Consider the following 19,336-nt stretch of genomic DNA (forward strand, 5'->3'; position numbering starts at 1 on the left):
CATAGCAAGGGACGCAACCTCTATCAGACATTAATGGGAAAACTGAATGACAGAGTGATTTTCCTTAACTGCGAAGCTTTTGCCGCGGACTGACAAGTCCGTGACCTTCTTCTGCCCATTGATATTGAGAAGACGTGACACAACTGATGTGACGCTCGCCACCAGCTGAGAGAGGACTCCAGCGACCTCCAGGAATGCACGTTCTTCGTACACACCGCTTCTTCCCCCAATCCACCATCTTCGTAGCTTCTTTTTTTTTTTGTTAAGGTTTAAAGTCACTTGAATCAGGACCATGTGTGTCTGTGTGATAGTCGTGTCTGACTAGAATAGAATAGAATAGATTTTATTGTCATGAAACCGTAAGGTTTATAAGAAACAAATACAATGGTAAATGAATGAACGAATGAAGAACAATCAATCAGTTAATGCAGTAAATTGCAGCAGCATTCATAAACAAATTTTCCCAATCTTGTTTATATTCATCATCTGTTAGCATCACCTGACTGGGAATATGTCCTGTGTTATTCGAATTTTGAATATCCTTTAAAAAAAATTGTTGCCTTAAGGTTTTATATTTAATACAATGATCAAGAAGATGGATTTCGTCTTCCAGGATGTTACACTTGTTACACAATCTGTCTTCTTGTGGAATATTTAAATATCTACCTTTCTCAATCTTTAGGTCATGCACGCTTATTCTGAGTTTCGTTAAAGCTTGTCTGTGTTTTGTATCTGATATATTTAAAAGATAGGTTTCAGTTTTGTACTCTGCTACAATCATATTGTAAAATTTTACCTTTAATGTTTTTTCTCTTTCATCTTTCCAGTATTTGATATATTCATTTACTAATTTTTTTTATACACGATGTATTTCAGTCTATGTACGCTGAATGTGAATTGATTTTTCCAAATGTGATCAAGACCTATAATTTCGAGTATCTTTTGAACAAATATCAACCATGGGGAAGTTGTATTTTCTTGTTGGTACATGGACTTATATATTTTGTTGATGACTATGACCATCAGATCAGCAGTGGAGGCAACTGCTTGCCTATTTGGTCCAGAATCTGACAATAGTGGACCGTGACTTGACCAAGTTCATCCCCACTCCCTCGGCCAAGAAGACTGTGTGACAGTTGGGATGGTCCCGAAAAAGCCTGTTAAGCTTATGTCAGTCTCTGATATGAGCCGATCGTTAAGCTCAGGACATACTTATTATTTTTATAAAACATATACAACTTGAGCATTTTGTTGAAAAAATGACCGACAGGACTTCTCCAGAATATGATGATGGGATCCAACACGTGCATCAGATGTTATGTCTGTCCGTGCACAGATTTTCAATGCACACTCTCATTCAAAAGACGTGCATGGGGGAATGGTATCGTTATGTCATGCATTAGTTTGTGCAAAGATTCTCAGTTTATACTCTCATTCAAAAGACTTGAGGGCAATAGTATCAGAACCAATGTTAACTCTGATGGAAAAATCCTCCTGAACCAAACCCCTGACCCCAGAATCAAGAGTCTGGTGCCCTACCGATGCAATGAGTGAGGCTGTTTGGGTTATCAAATCTGTGTTGATCACTTCTACAATGCTGAAAAACAGTAGGTTCCTTTCTTATTCTTCTGTGTTCATGGGCTGCAACTCCCACGTTCACTCGTATATATGTGAGTGGGCTTTTACGTGTATGACCGTTTTTACCCCGCCATGTAGGCAGCCATACTCCGCTTTCGGGGTGTGCATGCTGGGTATATTCTTGTTTCCATAACTCACCGAACGCCGACATGGATTACAGGATCTTTAACGTGCGTATTTGATTTTCTGCTTGCGTATACACACGAAGGGGGTTCAGGCACTAGCAGGTCTGCACATATGTTGACCTGGGAGATCGTAAAAATCTCCACCCTTTACCCACCAGGCGCCGTCACCGTGATTCGAACCCGGGACCACCAGATTGAAAGTCCAACGCTTTAACCATTCGGCTACTGCGCCCGTCACAGTAGGTTCCATTCATTCTTATTTTTTTCCTTTGTGGGCTGTGACTCCCATGTTCACTCATATACACGACTGGGCTTTTAAGTATGACTGCTTTTGCCCCACCACTCCGTTTTCTGGGAGGTGGGGGGTGCATGCTGTGTTTTTTTGTTTTTTTGTTTTTTTCTATAAACTACCGAATGCTGACTTGGACTAAAGGATTTTTAACATGTGTATTTGATTTTCTGCATGTGTATAACTATAAACATGAAAGGGGTTCAGGTACTAGCAGGTCTGCACATCTATTGACCTGGGAGATAGGAAAAATCTCCACCCTTTTACCCGCCAGGCACTATGGATGGGATTTGAACATGGGACCCTGAGGTAGAAAGTCCTACACTGTTACCACTCGGCTGTTGCACCTGTCATAGTACGTTCATAAATGCTCTTTCTTTTTCCATCACCCAGGTATCACTAATGTTTATTTTGTTCTGTTTTAATGAGTGCATGTGAATGTTGTTTGTGCATATGTGTACATACATGTTAGCACAGACACTTCATTTCACAAGACAGATACTAAGAGTGCTTGCCAGCACATGTAAGTGGACAGAGACAAGTGAAGAGACAGCAGGCATAATATGTCACACCCAAGACAATTTGTCCTTTTAATCATGACCCAATCAAAATTTATTTGTGACCCAAACAAGTTTTATTCGTGATCCATAACATGAATTATTCCTGACCAAAATAAGACTCATTTAAATAATACGTATTCTTAACCCAAACAATCTTCTTTTCATGTCCAGAAACAAGATTTACTCATGAGCCACACCAGATTTGTTACTTTTCCCAGACAAGATTGGTGCATTCTGTAACAGGTGTTGACAAATTATCACTTTCACACAAACCAAAAGTGTCTAATATATATATATATATATATATATATATTGTGTTCTCATTTTCCTGCATTCACAAATAACACGAGCAGGTACATCCCACTAAAAGAAAACTTGCAGCAAAAAACATTGCACATTGCCATTTCAAAACTTTTTTTTCAATGCGTTAATAGTTTTTCCCTTTTGAAGCTTCACATTCACGGCTGGGTGAAAAAAAAAAACCATTTTCTTACTTATCTCATTTCCTGCTGAAATAACAATTTGTTTTGTTTCACTTTGTTTCCTCAACTTTCAGAACTGATGTGAAGGTGAAAACAAAGCAGCAATAACTCTGGAATTTGACGAATCTTTGTTGTTGTTTATTGTTTGTTGTTTGTGTTATAACATTGTTTCAATAACTGTTTCATTTTAATCAACTGATTTTCTGTTTTCAAACAACCATTCAGCACTATTGGATACTGTCCTTGTTACTTCATTTACTGGCTCATTGATTTTTGTTTATATGAATACCAAGTGTGTGGTGTATTCACCTTGCAGTACTACTTTTTGATGGTTTCACTTTTTTGTGTTCCATTTTCCCCCACTGCATATAATGTGTTTAAAATACTGTGAAGTTAACTGTCAGGTCTGTTCTGTGTTGTGCGGACTGAATATTACTGTCACCATCAAAACGTCAACTCACAGACACACCCTTCCACAGAAGTAAACCATTGGTACTTCAGAATATTGCTGGCTGAAGGAACTGAAGTAAATCACTAACATACTTTACAATGTTGGCTGTGAACAAAATAGAGGCAAACAACTAGTAGTTTAGAATTTTGGCTGAGAGAAACTGAAGTAGATGACTTCTAGTTCAGAATTTTGGCACAGATCACTATTGTACTTTAGGATTTTGGTTTAGATCACTAATGCTTTTGGCTGTGAAAGGAAATGAAGTAGATCACAAGTACTTAAGTATGAAATTTAAGGAAATTACTAGTACTTTAGAGTTTAAGCTGTGAAAGGAATTATACCTACCCTACACAATCCTTCAAGACATTCGTTCCAAAACAAAATAATTTCCACTGACTAATGACCTGCAATATGTGTATAATCATTCAAAGCACAACAACAACAAACAAACAAACAAAAAAGAAAAAAAAAACACTTAAAATATTGAACAAAGTAAAAACAAAAAAACACCCACATATCAACACACACATGTCTAATAAATCTGAAATGCCTGGTTATGGATTCTGCCGAGGGAAGACAAGATAGTATGTATATACCATACTATATGAGAGACATGCAGAAATTCTATATATTAAAAAAAACACTAAAAAACAGGAAATGAATTTCTTGCCAAAGAAATATCTAATACATTCTATAACATACTATTGTAAATGAAAAACATGATTATTCTAATATGCAGATGCAGGATAACATAATTCAGCATTTTTTTTCCTGAACAAATCGCATCAATCGGTAACATTCTTTCCTCAAAAGTATATTACCCAAACGTATATCATCACATTGAATTCATTGGATCAAAAACAAGTACTCTTCATGAAAGCCATTCATCACATCAAAGGCAGTGTCCATCATGAAAGCCATCAGTCTAACCAAGACCTTACTTTCAAATATATTATTGTGCCAACATGTCACACCCAAATAAATTATCATCCACAATAACAGGCCTAAACAGTTCCTCCGCCATAATCAAACCATCACAGAGTATGAACACGTGTTCAACAATAAACAGAATACTTTATCATCTCCAATGAAAGAAATCCAGCTGAGGGTGCAAAGACTACAGTGGCTTTCCCCTATATAGTTACACCACATCTTCCTCTTCGTTTGTCAGCTGCAACTCCCATCTTCACTAATTTAAACCAGTGGGCTTTTACGTCTATGATCTTTTTTTACCCCCTCCATGTACGTAGTTATACTCCATTTTCGGAGGGGTGCATGCCAGGTATGTTCTTGTTTTCATAACCCTCCAAACACTGACATGGATTACAGGATTTTTAACGTGTGTGTTTGATCCTCTGCATGCACATAAACATGGATGAGTTTTAGGCACCAGCAGTTCTGCACATCTGTTGACCTGGGAGACAGGAAAAATGTCCACCCTTTACCCACCAGGCACAGTGACTAGGATCTGAACACAGGACCCTCAGATTGAAAACCAAACGCTTTAACCACTCAGCTGTTGCACCTGTCACCACAACTGAATGTCCTATCCTGGTGATAATAAAGTATTCTATTCTAACAATAAACAGAACAGTCACTGATCAGTAATAAGTACAGCAGGTAAAACTGATGGCCACACACACACTCTCATCAGTGACCAACAGTTCCTTGCAACTGACAGTGAAATCACCAATAACAGGTAAACGATACAAGTAACAATTCATGAAATTTTACAGTTTTAAATAAACACATCGTTATTCTTAATCCCTTCACCTCTTATCCATCTGTACCCATGCTCGACTTGACAGGAGTGGAGTGATGGCCTAGAGGTAACGCGTCCGCCTAGGAAGCAAGAGAATCTGAACACGCTGGTTCAAATCACAGCTCAGCCGCCAATATTTTCTCCCCCTCCACTTGACCTTGAGTGATCGTCTGGACGCCAGTCATTCGGATGAGACGATAAACTGAGGTCACGTGTGCAGCATGCACTTAACGCACGTAAAAGAACCCACAGCAACAAAAGGGTTGTTCCTAGCAAAATTCCGTAGAAAAATCCACTTCGATAGGAAAAACAAATAAAACTGCACACAGGAAAAAATACCCCAAAAATGGGTGGCGCTGTAGTGTAGTGACGCACTCTCCCTGAGGAGAGCAGCTCAAAATTCACACAGAGAAATCTGTTGTGACAAAAAGAGAAATACAATACAACTCGCATCTATCCAGTCAGGGAAACAAACTCAACGTATCTAGCAACAAGCTCAAAAGAAAAACAACTGAGTGGTAAATCTTAGTAAATAAACCATGAACATCATAGTTACCAAAAAAAAACCCACAGGAAATCACTGGTCAGTCATGAATGGGGCATAAGTCACACGCATCCCACGCTATCAAAGTTCTGCAATAAGACACCGTGTTGAGATTACATTGTAACCTCTTCCCTCATTTTCCTCCACAAACACAATCTGAGGAAGTATCTTCTGTCACACAAACCTAAAGGACAACCATTCCAGCCACATCAACCACCATCCTTTCCATTTTTCACCTGTATTTAACCGTCTTTTTTTTTTTTAACACACACACTGTACAATACCAATCTGCTTATACTGACTGAATAACGATATACAACATAATTATGATATATAGTATATAACTATGTTCATTGATACATACATCGATAGATATAGAGAAAGAGAGAAATGTATGGATGGATAGACAGATAGAAAAATATACTCGAGGATCAGTTAATGACATTTTGTAACTTTCCTTTTGCACATACTAACCATACAACTAAATATCTGCATATATACATCTGTCTATCTTAGTATCTATCTATCTATCTCACACTTTCTCTCTCTCTCTATCTATATCAGAGGTCTTCTCCTTCAAAAACACACACACCCCCAAACTGGCAATGTTGAACTGAAGTACACCTTGGATGGAATAATGGAATGCCATTCACAGCAGTACATTGCAAATGTCCACCAGCCATGACTCTCATTCAAGTAAACAATTTCCAAAAAAAAAAAAAAAAAAAAAATGTTGAAGATGACAGAAAAGGCCGGAGGTTGACAGACACCTCACTACAGTCAGTCGACTGAAGGCCAGAAACTGGGGAACAGGAGCATGCGCAAGAAGAAAAAAAAAAAAGAGAAAAAAAGAAAGAAAAGATCAATCACCAGTATCAGATATTAGTTCCATCCGTATATTTTTTTTACTGCAACATTTCTTGCAAACGTTCAAACAAGGAAATAACATGTTAAAAAAGAATCAAATAAATCTGTTTCCACAAGCGTTTGACACCATCAGTCTCGACCAGCATTGCTCAGTGTAAATGGAGTCATCTTCCTCATCGAAAGCTTGCTTTATTATTTTGTTCATTATGAAATGACTCAGCACAAAAAAAAAACTGCATGATTTAACACTTTGTTCCCTGGGAACTGATTTAACTGTAACATCCGGCTGCTTCCTTTGGACAGAGCACGGATATTTCCATACTGCAATGAGCATGCTCAATTTTCGCTTTCTCAGTCAATTGCACTCACTCTCTCTTGTACTCTTGCTCAGTTGTACTCTCGCTCAGTGCTTTAAGCGTGCTGGATTTGCTAACCTCTACGTTGTCCGCTGGTGTTTTCCAGGGATTAGGCATGGTTTTGATGATGATGTGTGCGTCTTACTTTCTCAGTCAGTTGTACTCTCTCTCTCTCTTGTTCTCACTCAGTTGTACTCTCGCTCAGTGCTTTTAGCGTGTTGGATCTGCTAACCTCTATGTTGTCCACCCGTGTTTTCAAGGGGATTAGGCATGGTTTTCATGATGCTGTGTGCGGTTTGTGTATGCAGTATGGCTTCAACAGTGCACTCAACTGTTGCAGGGCTGGTCTAAATAAACTGTGGTGCAGATGTACTGATCGGGTACACAGGGTTACAAAGCCTCTGAAGCATGCCATTTCAAAAGTGATGGTCAAGAAGGCCTTCACATTCCCTAAGGTATCATTTTGAATTCTTAGAATTCACACTGCACCCAGCCTGAAAGCAAAACTGTTGTCCTCTGAGGTCTGATGACCGGTAGAAGCTTACTCTCAACAAAATGGCTGGGGGCAGACTTCAAAGATTAAACGTCTCAACACTTGAGGGAGAATCATATTCAACTTGCCATCAAAGTCTAAGTACTTGAGAAAGTCCCTCAAAATTCAGCCTCCAATTCTACGTACTTGAATTTATCCCTCAAGATTCTGCCTCAATGTCTAAGTACTTGAGAATAAGTACTTGAAAATGTCCCTCAAGATTCTGCCTCAAAGTCTAAGTACTGGAGGAGATACTTCAAGATTCTGCCTCAAAGATTAAGTAGTGGCTGAGAAAATGCTTCAAGATTCTGCCTCAAAGTCTAGGTACTTGAGAAGATCCTTCAACAACTGGGCAAAACCATCAAGATTGTTCTTCACCTTCTAAGAATGAGGACAGCCATCAAGATTCCTCATCAAAGTCCTCACTCAGTGAGTGAGAAAAGCCTTGAAGACTCCTCATCAAAGTCCTCACTCAGTGATTGAGAAAAGCCTTTAATATTCCCCATCAAAGTCCTCACTCAGTGACCGAGAAAAGCTTTTAAGATTCCTCATCAAAGTCCTCACTCAATGAGTGAGAAGAGCCTTCAAGATTCCTCATCAAAGTTGAAACAGTCAGAGAAATCCTCCAGCAACTGGAAGATCCATCATGACTTTTCCTCAAAGTCGATAGCAGAAGAGGTGGGAGGGGAGATGTTTGTGCATTGAGAAGCATGGAGGGTTAGGTGAGGGCCAGGGGTGGGGGGTGAGTGTTGGGGTGGGTGAGGGAGGTGAGTGTCTCATATGTTTGAGCAGACCCATCCAGATTCCTGCCCAGATCAAAGCGGTTGGCCACATCCTTCATGACCACCCCTTCCTGCCATACTAGAGAGAGAACCTCAGTTTCATTCCAAAGGTCCGTAACATGACTGTGGTCAACCTGGAGTCTCAAGGTGGGGGGAAGAACCTTACATGATTGCTCCTCCATGTCCCAAAGTGATTCAGTAAAGCCTTCAGGTTCAGCCCACGTTCCCCCTAAAAGTGAGTGACAGGGCAAAAAAAAAACCTTCACAATTCTCCTCAGAGTCCAGCACATTAATGGGAACACTCAATAAGCGGTCTAAGCTGCTGTGGAAAGCCACAAAGGTCAACATGCTTCTCAAGACTGATGACACTGACGAGATTCCCAATCAATGCCCCACTTCCACCAAATGCTCCGCTCAAAATGAATGCTCCGCTTCTCAAGACTGATGACACTGATGAGATCCCCAATGAATACTCCGCTCCCAATGAACGCTCCACTCCCAGATGTTCAGGGAGAGCCATCGTCACTGTGACTGTAGACACACTGCTCTTTCCACCAGCCTCCGATGTCGGTGGAGACGTTTTTGCCCACCAGCACGGAGTCTGTGGGAAAGGTGGGCAGAGGAGGGCTGGTGTCGTCTGAGAACTCCGACACCAGTGGCAGTGGCTTGCCTCCTGTCACACACACACAACACATTTCACTCCTGTCACACAAACACATTTCACTCTTGTCACACACAACACATTTCACTCTTGTCACACACACACAACACATTTCACTCTTGTCACACACACACAACACATTTCACTCTTGTCACACACAACACATTTCACTCCTGTCACACACACACAACACATTTCACTCTTGTCACACACAACACATTTCACTCCTGTCACACACACACAACACATTTCACTCTTGTCACACACACACACTTGTCACACACACACAACACATTTCACTCTTGTCACACACACACAACACATTTCACTCTTGTCACACACACACATTTCACTCTTGTCACACACACACAACTTGTCACACACACACAAACAACACATTTCACTCTTGTCACACACACATTTCACTCTTGTCACACACACACAACACATTTCACTCTTGTCACACACACACACTTGTCACACACACACAACACATTTCACTCTTGTCACACACACACACAACACATTTCACTCTTGTCACACACACACAACTTGTCACACACACACACACAACACATTTCACTCTTGTCACACACAACACATTTCACTCCTGTAACACACACCAACACATTTCACTCTTGTCAAACACAACACAACACATTTCACTCCTGTCACACACACAACACATTTGACTCTTGTCACACACAACACAACACATTTCACTCTTGTCACACACAACACAACACATTTCACTCTTGTCACACACAACACAACACATTTCACTCCGGTCGCACACACACAACACATTTCACTCTTGTCACACACAACACAACACATTTCACTCTTGTCACACACAACACAACACATTTCACTCCGGTCGCACACACACAACACATTTCACTCCTGTCACACACACACAACACATTTCACTTTTGTCACACACAACACATTTCACTCTTCTTCTGGAACTTACCTTCCTGATTACATACTTCAATGTTCTGACAAATGTTGGTAATTTTACTATTCACTTTTCTTATCATTTATAATTTATACATATATTTATATACATAATTTTATATGAATTTCTCTCTCTCTCTCTCTCTCTCTCTCTCTCTCTCTCTCTATATATATATATATATATATATATATATATATATATACACACACACACAGAGATAAATTGACGGACAGATGATACACACACACACACACACACACACACACACACACACACACATATATATATATATATATATATGACTGGGGGGGGGGGAGGGGAGAGAACAAACATTTTTAATCAAGAAAGGCCAATGCAATATCTGGAATAAATGTAGTGGAAAAAAAAAAAAAAAAAACTTCACACACATACCAATAATAGGTTTTAGGTCTTCCCAATTAAGCCATATTTCTGAATCATGAATGGTTTACTTCACTGAGGCTCTGAGTCCAGAAAATGTTACTGGGTTCTTCTCACTTAGTTCCATGAATGTTTGGGTTTGAAAGCAGCATGATATTGTTTTTCTTGTTTGCAATTATAAGAAATACAAATTCTTGACACAACACATAGAATGACGCTACACCACTGACATGTTTACTGCATATGAATATTCTAAAGTAGATACTGAATTAACAAGAATGAACTCTTTTTTTTCTTTTTTTTCTTTTTAACGAATTGATGGCACTCCATGGCAGCTATGTTTCTATGACAACTCTTAATTGTCCAGAAATCACATGGACAAGCATTACAAACAAAATAAAATGTAACATAATAAACGCATTCAACATATCTTATTTTTTGTTTGTGGGCTGCAACTCCCATGTTCCCTCGTATACGAGTGGGCTTTTATGGGTATGACCGTTTTTACCCTGCCACAAAGGCAGCCATATTCCGCTTTCGGAGGTGTGCGTGCTGTGTATATTCTTGTTTCCATAATCCACCGAACGCTGACATGGGTCACAAGATCTTTAACATGCGTATTTGATCTTCTGCATGCATATACACACTTAGGGGGTTCAGGCACAAGCAGGTCTACACATATGTTGACCTGGGAGATCAGAAAAAATCTCCACCCTTTACCCACCAGGCACCATTACTTAGATTCGAACACGGGACCCTCAGATTGAAAGTCCAATGCTTTAACCAATCGGCTATTGCACCCATTGCATTTAACATATAAAAAATTTTAATTTGAAAAAAAAAACCCACAAAAATTATGAAGCTTAAGGCACACACCCACACACATATATATATATACACACACAAGCTCTTTGACAAAAAAAAGCACTGTGACTCACCAGCGTTAATTTTGCTACGTTTGCGAATGCTGGCTCTTTCCTTGTCGCCTCGCGTTGCTCCATCGCTCAGGGTTGGGGTCAGGAACTTTCGAGCGGAGGCCCCCTGAACATAAATATTCACAACACATGTACACACATACACAAACACACATATGGAGTGGAGTGATGGCCTAGAGGTAACGCGTCCGCCTAGGAAGCGAGAAAATCTGAGCATGCTGGTTTGAATCATGGCTCAGCCGCCGATATTTTCTCCCCCTCCACTAGACCTTGAGTGGTGGTCTGGACGCTGGTCATTCGGATGAGACAATAAACCGAGGTCCCGTGTGCAGCATGCACACTGCGCACGTAAAAGAAACCACAGCAACAAAAGGGTTGTTCCTGGCAAAATTCTGTAGAAAAATCCACTTTGATAGGAAAAACAAACAAAACTGCACGCAGGAAATTTTATTTTTTTTTAAATGAGTGGTGCTGTGGTGTAGTGACGCGCTCTCCCTGGGGACAGCAGCCCCAATTTCACACAGAGAAATCTGTTGTGATAAAAAGAAATACAGATACATTCTGCTCCCTACATGTAATGTACACACACAATACATGTACACACATACACATACACACATATTCTGTTCCCTGAATATACACATACAATACATATACATACACACATACTCCACTCCCTAAATGCACACAGACAATGCAAACACATACCCACATATATCTTAATCCCTGAATATACACACACAAAATACATGTACACACACAAATATTTCACTCCCTGATAACACAGAAACACACACACACACATTTCACTCACTGAATATACACACACACAGTACATGTACACACACAAACACACATATTTTCTTCACTTTATACACACACAATAATGCACACACACATACACACAGACACTCCACTCCCTAAATATAAACACAAAGTACATGAACACGCACACACACACACACACACAGAGTCATCACTACAAGGGCTATTCAATGAGATGGGATGCAACTTACAAAGTGACAAAAGAAATCACCATGTCAAGTTAGCTGCCACTTTCATCATAACGTACACACCTGATTTCAAGAAAATCCAGCCATTTAATGAAGTAAAAACAACAAGGCAAATAATGGCCAGGGTGACTGCACTTCTCAAGCCAACACTGAACTGAGCTGCAATGATTCTGTGTGACTCTCCAAAAGGCTTGCATCCAGAAGAATGCCTTCTGAGTCTGTCTGTGTGTATTGTACTGGATTGGACTGGACTGAAATGGACTGGATGGATTTGATTTTCTGTGACAACCGATTTCTCTGTGTAAACTTTGGGCTGTTCTCTCCAGGTAGAGTGCGTCACCAAAGTGTAGCCCAAAATATAACACAACGCAACACATTACAATGCAAAACAATGCAACGCAACAGAAGACAAAACAAGACAACACAATGCATCACAACACAAGACAAGACGACACAACACATACCAACACAAAACAAGATGACACGACCCATCACAACACAAAACAAGACACAATACACACCAACACAAAACAAGATGACACGACCCACCGCAACACAAAACAAGATGCAATGCATACCAACACAAAACAAGACCACACAATGCATGCCAACACAAAACAAGACAAGGCAAGACAAAGCAACACAACACAAAACAAAACAAGACAACCACGCTGTGATGTGGAGCGATGACCTAGAGGTAACGCGTCCGCCTAGGAAGCGAGAGAATCTGAGCGCACTGGTTCGAATCACGGCTCAGCCGCCGATATTTTCTCCCCCTCCACTAGACCTTGAGTGGTGGTCTGGACGCTAGTCATTCGGATGAGACGATAAACCGAGGTCCCATGTGCAGCATGCACTTAGCGCACGTAAAATAACCCACGGCAACAAAAGGGTTGTTCCTGGCAAAATTCTGTAGAAAAATCCACTGCGATAGGAAAAACAAATAAAACTGCACGCAGGAAAAAATACAAAAAAAAAATGGGTGGCGCTCTAGTGTAGCGACGCGTTCTCCGTGGGGAGAGCAGCCCGAATTTCACACAGAGAAATCTGTTGTGATAAAAAGAAATACAAATACAAATACAAATACCTGCAGACCACTTGGTGGCTGGATGACTGGATTACGGAGCTCCACGTGCCCCTTTTTCCGTGTCCGCGTTGGCACGGGGGTGGCACTCTCCTCCTTCGCCTCCTCCTTCTGGTCAAGGCCGGCACTGAGCTCCGTCACCGTGAACAGGGGTTCGTTGGTGGCCCGCAGGTTGGAGATTATGTTGGAATGTTCTTTCTGTGTTGGGAGGTCAAAAAGCAGTCTTGTTAGATCACGTTGCAGTGTTTTTGTGGTGTTTTTCCTGTGTTTATTTCAATGAAAAATCTTGTTAGATCATGTTGCAATGTTTTTCCTGTGTTTATGTCAATGAAAAATCTTGTTAGATCATGTTGTAATGTTTTTCTTGTTTATTTCAATGAAAAATCTTGTCAGATTATGTTGCAATGTTTTTCCTGTGTTTATGTCAATGAAAAATCTTGTCAGATTATGTTGCAATGTTTTTCCTGTGTTTATGTCAATGAAAAATATTGTTAGATCATGTTGCAATGTTTTTCCTGTGTTTATGTTAATGAAAAATCTTGTTATATCATGCTGGAATGTTTTTCCTGTATTTACGTAAAAAAATATATAAAATCTTGTTCGATCATGTTACAATGCTTTTCCTGTGTTTATGTCAATAAAAAATCTTTCTACATCATGTTGGAATGCTTTTCTTGTGTTTATGTCAATGAAAAATCTGCAAAAAACCTTGCCAGACCATGTTGGAATGTTTTTCTTTTCTGTGTTACATACAAGAACAGTCTTGTTAGATTATGTTAGAATGTTGTTTCATGTTATGTCAGTGACTTGTTAGATTTTGTTGGAATGTTGTTTCTTGTCATGTCAATAAATAGTCTTGTTTGGTTTGGTTGAAATGTTCTTTCTGTTGCGCCAAAGAACGGTCTTGTTAGATAATGGTGGAATGTTGTTCATGTGTTTATAGCAAAGAACAGTCTTGTTAGATTAGGTTAAAAGTGTTCTGTCAAAGAACAATCTTATAACATTATGGTCCTATTAAATCATGTTGGAATGTTCTCTTTGTATTACATCAAAGAAAAAAGTCTGGATAGTTCAAGTTGGAATATTCTGTCTGTGTTTATGTCATAGAAAAGTCAAAGCAAGCAGTGTTGACTGCAGTTTTCTTCTGCCTTCATATTGTTTAACAATGTGAACTTTCTTTTTCTCTATTCTATTGTTTGATTGTTTGCTCATGCATGCATGCATGTGTAAGCATGTGTGTATTAATGTGCGTAAGCACTCTCTTCTATTACTTGCTCATGCATGAAAATATATGCATGTGCGTACTAATGAGCATAAGCACACACATTCCAAGCCCTCTATTTTCGCATGGGAAGGAAAAGAAAAAGAAAAAGCCTTTGGAAACATTCTAGAAATTCCCATATATGCACATACATAATGTTCATATTTTGTTTCTATGGGCAAGAGGAACTAGGAAAAACAACAAGGAATCTTTACTTTGCGTATGTATGCATATGAAGAGACAGAGAGCGAGAGAGAGAGCATTTTGGTGTGTGTTCTACTTGAAAAGTACTTGTGCATGACTGCATGCTTGTTGTAATATACATGTGTACTGTAAAATGGACAAAGCTGCATTTAAAACAACACAATTCACCAGGAGATCAGTACCCTGTGATATTCAATCCAGAACTAACTAAACAACCATACCTTTTTTTGTGTGCACAATTTCATTTTTCAACCTTCAGACTATAAAAGTACAGACTAACTTTGAAAGTCAATGTCATGAGATAAAATACAGCAGATATGACAGCAGCTGATTCAGTGAAATTTTCTGAAGAGAAAAAAAGAATCGTACATGATCATTATATGAAGAGAGCAAGGAATTTTGATATGCAAATACCAAACAAAATGTTGAAATCAAATCTATGAAAAGCTGGCCTCTTCAGACACAGATGTATGTGCCCTTTACAAAAAAAAAAAGAAAAAAAAAGAATACCTGATCAACATAAACACACAGTTTGTTATTTTCAAACACACTTAACATAATCACCCAAGTTCTTGTATACCATGTCAGACTGAACTGGAAAACAGACTGAGGCAAATCGCTACTTCCTTCATCCTTTTTCCTCCTTCACCAAACTTTCATAGCCAGACAAGAATTTGAAGAAAAGGATCTGCTCCTCTCAAACTGACACACACACTGTCTGCATTACTCAAACTGACATATTTCATCTGCATTACTCAAATTGACACATATCTTATCTGCATTTTGCAAAAGACACTTTTTTGTGGGTTTTTATAGCAGCCTCAAATTGACACATATCTTATTTGCATTTCTCAAACTGACACATATTTCATTTGCATTCCTCAAACTCACACGTACTTTAACTGCATTTCTCTAACTGATACGTATTTTATCTGCAGTATTCAAAGTGACACAGATTTCATTTCTATAAAAGCTGATCATACACAGCTCAAGAACAAAGCCTCTATCTACTTCGTACTAATCCACAGCCAAGCACAGCCCTGGGATTCTAGGGGGACACTGAGTGTTAGTACTTTCTGAAAGACATCATGCAAGAGCTACCAATGCCATCTCTTCTGAAACACACCCTGGATCCATTATTTCACCAAAGCATTTAAAAAAAAAAAAAAAACAACTAAGCAGGTCATCCTACAACATATATCAGGTGTCCCAAAAAAAGTGAACCGCTTTTTGACAAGTATTTTCTCAGTGATAGAGAAACCAAATTCATTGAAAATTTTCACACAGTATCCTCAACAAGTCTGCAAAATATCTAAAAGTCCTCTGATATTGGATTTTTTTTACATGCTGTTTTGAATTTGACAATACTCGCATAATTTGCGTCTGAACTTTTAGATATTTTGCAGACTTGTTGATGATACCCTAAGGTTGCTGTGTAAAAATTTTCAATGAATTCGGTTTCTCTATCACTGAGAAAATATTTGTCAAAAAGCAGTTCACTTTTTGGGGGACACCCGATACATGACAGAAGCAGCTCTAAATATGCTTCATTTCGCCTTCCAGTCTCACGTAACATTCACACTGTGATACTGTCCTTTCATGGTTGTTTGTCAAGAAACAACAACAACAACAATAAAAACCAAAAAACCTTTTTTTTCTGAATTACCATAAACCACCTTGTAAGAGCCCCCACCCCCGGACCCACTCCACACCCACCTTTTCACCCAGAGTCAATTGATCCACCCCCACCCCCACCTTTTCACCCAGAGTCAATTGATCCACACCCACCCCCACCTTTTCACCCAGAGTCAATTGATCCACACCCACCCCCACCTTTTCACCCAGAGTCCATTGATCCACACCCACCCCCACCTTTTCACCCAGAGTCCATTATGGGCATTTACTAGATGTTACACGTTTTCAAGGTTGCTAGTTTACAGTATTGGTCGTCAGTTTCTCCTGATAGTTCCATGAACTAGAGGAAGAGTATCAGTATCAGTACCAGTCGCTCAAGGAGGCGTCACCGCATTCAGACAAATCCATATACGCTGCACCACATCTGCCAAGCAGATGCCTGACCAGCAGTGTAACCCAACGCACTTAGGCCTTGAGAAAAATTTTTTTTAATATATATAATAAAATAAAAATAAAATAAACAAAAATAAAATAAAACAAAATAAATAAATAAATAAAATTAATTTTAAAAATAATAATAAAAATAAAATAAAATAAAATGACAAAACAAAACAAACAAAAATAATAATTTTTTTTTTTTTTTTTTTAACAGAAAAAAAGAAGAATAGAATCACTGGAGTACCCCCTTCAAGAACGGCTTCCATGAATCTTCCCACATGGAGAAATTTGACATGATTATGAATGGAAGAAAAAATTGAAATCATACTTGATTGTGTGAAATTATCAATCTTTTCAGAACACCATTACATATTTCATTTCACTCTGCTGAAAAAAAGCAGTGGGCAGCTATCTACATTTGTCTTGACAATACACTTCTTGAATAGAAGCAAGAGACGGGCGCAATAGCCGAGTGGTTAAAGCGTTGGACTGTCAATCTGAGGGTCCCGGGTTCGAATCACGGTGACGGCGCCTGGTGGGTAAAGGGTGGAGATTTTTACAATCTCCCAGGTCAACATATGTGCAGACCTGCTGGTGCCTGAACCCCCTTCGTGTGTATATGCAAGCAGAAGATCAAATACGCATGTTAAAGATCCTGTAATCCATGTCAGCGTTCGGTGGGTTATGGAAACAAGAACATACCCAGCATGCACAACCCCGAAAACGGAGTATGGCTGCCTACACGGCGGGGTAAAAACAGTCATACACGTAAAAGCCCACTCGTGTGCATACGAGTGAACGCAGAAGAAGAAGAAGAATAGAAGCAAGTAGAGAAAGAGAAAGACCTAGTGTTCTCTGTGTGTGTGTGTGTGTGTGTGTGTGTGTGTGTGTGTGTCTGTGTCACAGTGTATGTTATCGCAAATAAAATTTGTAACTTACATCCATCACAGATAAAATCCATTATCACTGACACTACATTACACCATAAATGAAATCCATATTACTGACAATTATTGTATCACAAATATGGTCCTTCAACTGAAACCCATTCTATCACAGACATAACATTTTTACTGACACCCATTCTATCACAGACATAACATTTTTACTGACACCCATTCTATCACAGACATAACATTTTTACTGACACCAATTATATCACAGATGTAACATTTTTACTGACACCAATTATATCATATATACATAACTGACAGTCATTATATCGCAAATAAAATCCTTATAACTGACACCACAAATAAAATCCTTATAACTGAAACCCATCATATCACAATTTTTTTTTTTAATCTGTGTAACTGACACCAACTCTGTCACAGAAAAAAATCCATATAACTGACACTCAGTCTATCACAAATAAACCTTTTTCACTGACACCAATTATATCACACATAAATCTTTATCACTTCACAATTAAAATCCTGCTAACTGATAACCGCTATATCACAAATAAAATTATTATATGTAATTAACAATCACAAACAAAATCTCTGTAACTGACTCCCCATACATCACAGATAAAATCCTTTTCACTGACGTCCATTGTACTGCACATGACAGACCACAAACAAAATTCTTAAAATTGATAATCATACCCATTCCAACACACAAGTAAAATCCTCATTATCAACACCTACGCCATCACAAGCATCTCGCACCTCCTTGCACAATTACCAGCAAAATAACATTGAAACATACAAGAATAGACCATCAAGGTGTTCAATGTTCTATGAAGTACATAACTGCTAAACAAAACAAAACAAAAAAAGGAGGGGTGGGGGGGCGGGGAGGGGGGAAGAAAGAAAACTTTGGAGGAAAATAAAGGGAGGGCAGCCACAACCACAAAACAGGGTGAAAAAGCAGAGAGGTTAGTGGATTCGTGTTCCTGATCGTCAGACTGTCATTCAGTCACTACGGTTTGCCCAAGCAGCTAAAAGCTAATTTGTTCAGCCAAGCTTCCGTTATTACCTGAGCCTGGGCCTAAACAGAAACGCATCATCCCATGTGCATACGCAGATGCACACATGTGCATACACACACACACACACGTGCGCACACACCAACACACACACACACAGAGCATGTCAAAAACATCCCCAAAAAAGTTATGGTTACTGAGATCAGAAGAAACAATAAATCTATGTTATTACAGAATATCTTAAAAATTCCTGCTAAAATATAGTGTCATGATCTCATAGGGATTTTGTAAAAAATGGCGTGCAGAATTACTGGTGTGTATACAAGTTAAGGCTTATGAACTTGTGTACATGCATGTGTGTCCATGTATGCATATATATGTGTGAATCTGCATTGTTTTTTTGTGTGTGCGCACCCATAAGAGTGTG

The 19,336-nt window shown here is 39.2% G+C and overlaps 1 protein-coding gene across 1 annotated transcript in view; it reads right to left on the reverse strand.

Moving 5' to 3' along the window:
* Positions 1 to 2,387: 2,387 nt before the first annotated feature.
* Positions 2,388 to 19,336, reverse strand: part of LOC143289183 (sodium leak channel NALCN-like) — a 115,208-nt gene continuing 98,259 nt past the window's right edge. The window contains exons 40-42 of the mRNA XM_076598108.1: positions 13,442 to 13,636; positions 11,345 to 11,447; positions 2,388 to 9,061 (exon numbers count right to left, since the gene is read on the reverse strand). Coding sequence (XP_076454223.1) covers positions 8,895 to 9,061; positions 11,345 to 11,447; positions 13,442 to 13,636 — 465 coding nt within the window. The 3' untranslated portion in view covers positions 2,388 to 8,894. The remainder of the gene's footprint in view (positions 9,062 to 11,344; positions 11,448 to 13,441; positions 13,637 to 19,336) is intronic.

The sequence above is a fragment of the Babylonia areolata genome, chromosome 13 (assembly GCF_041734735.1).
Source record: "Babylonia areolata isolate BAREFJ2019XMU chromosome 13, ASM4173473v1, whole genome shotgun sequence".
Taxonomy (NCBI): Eukaryota; Metazoa; Mollusca; class Gastropoda; order Neogastropoda; family Buccinidae; genus Babylonia; species Babylonia areolata.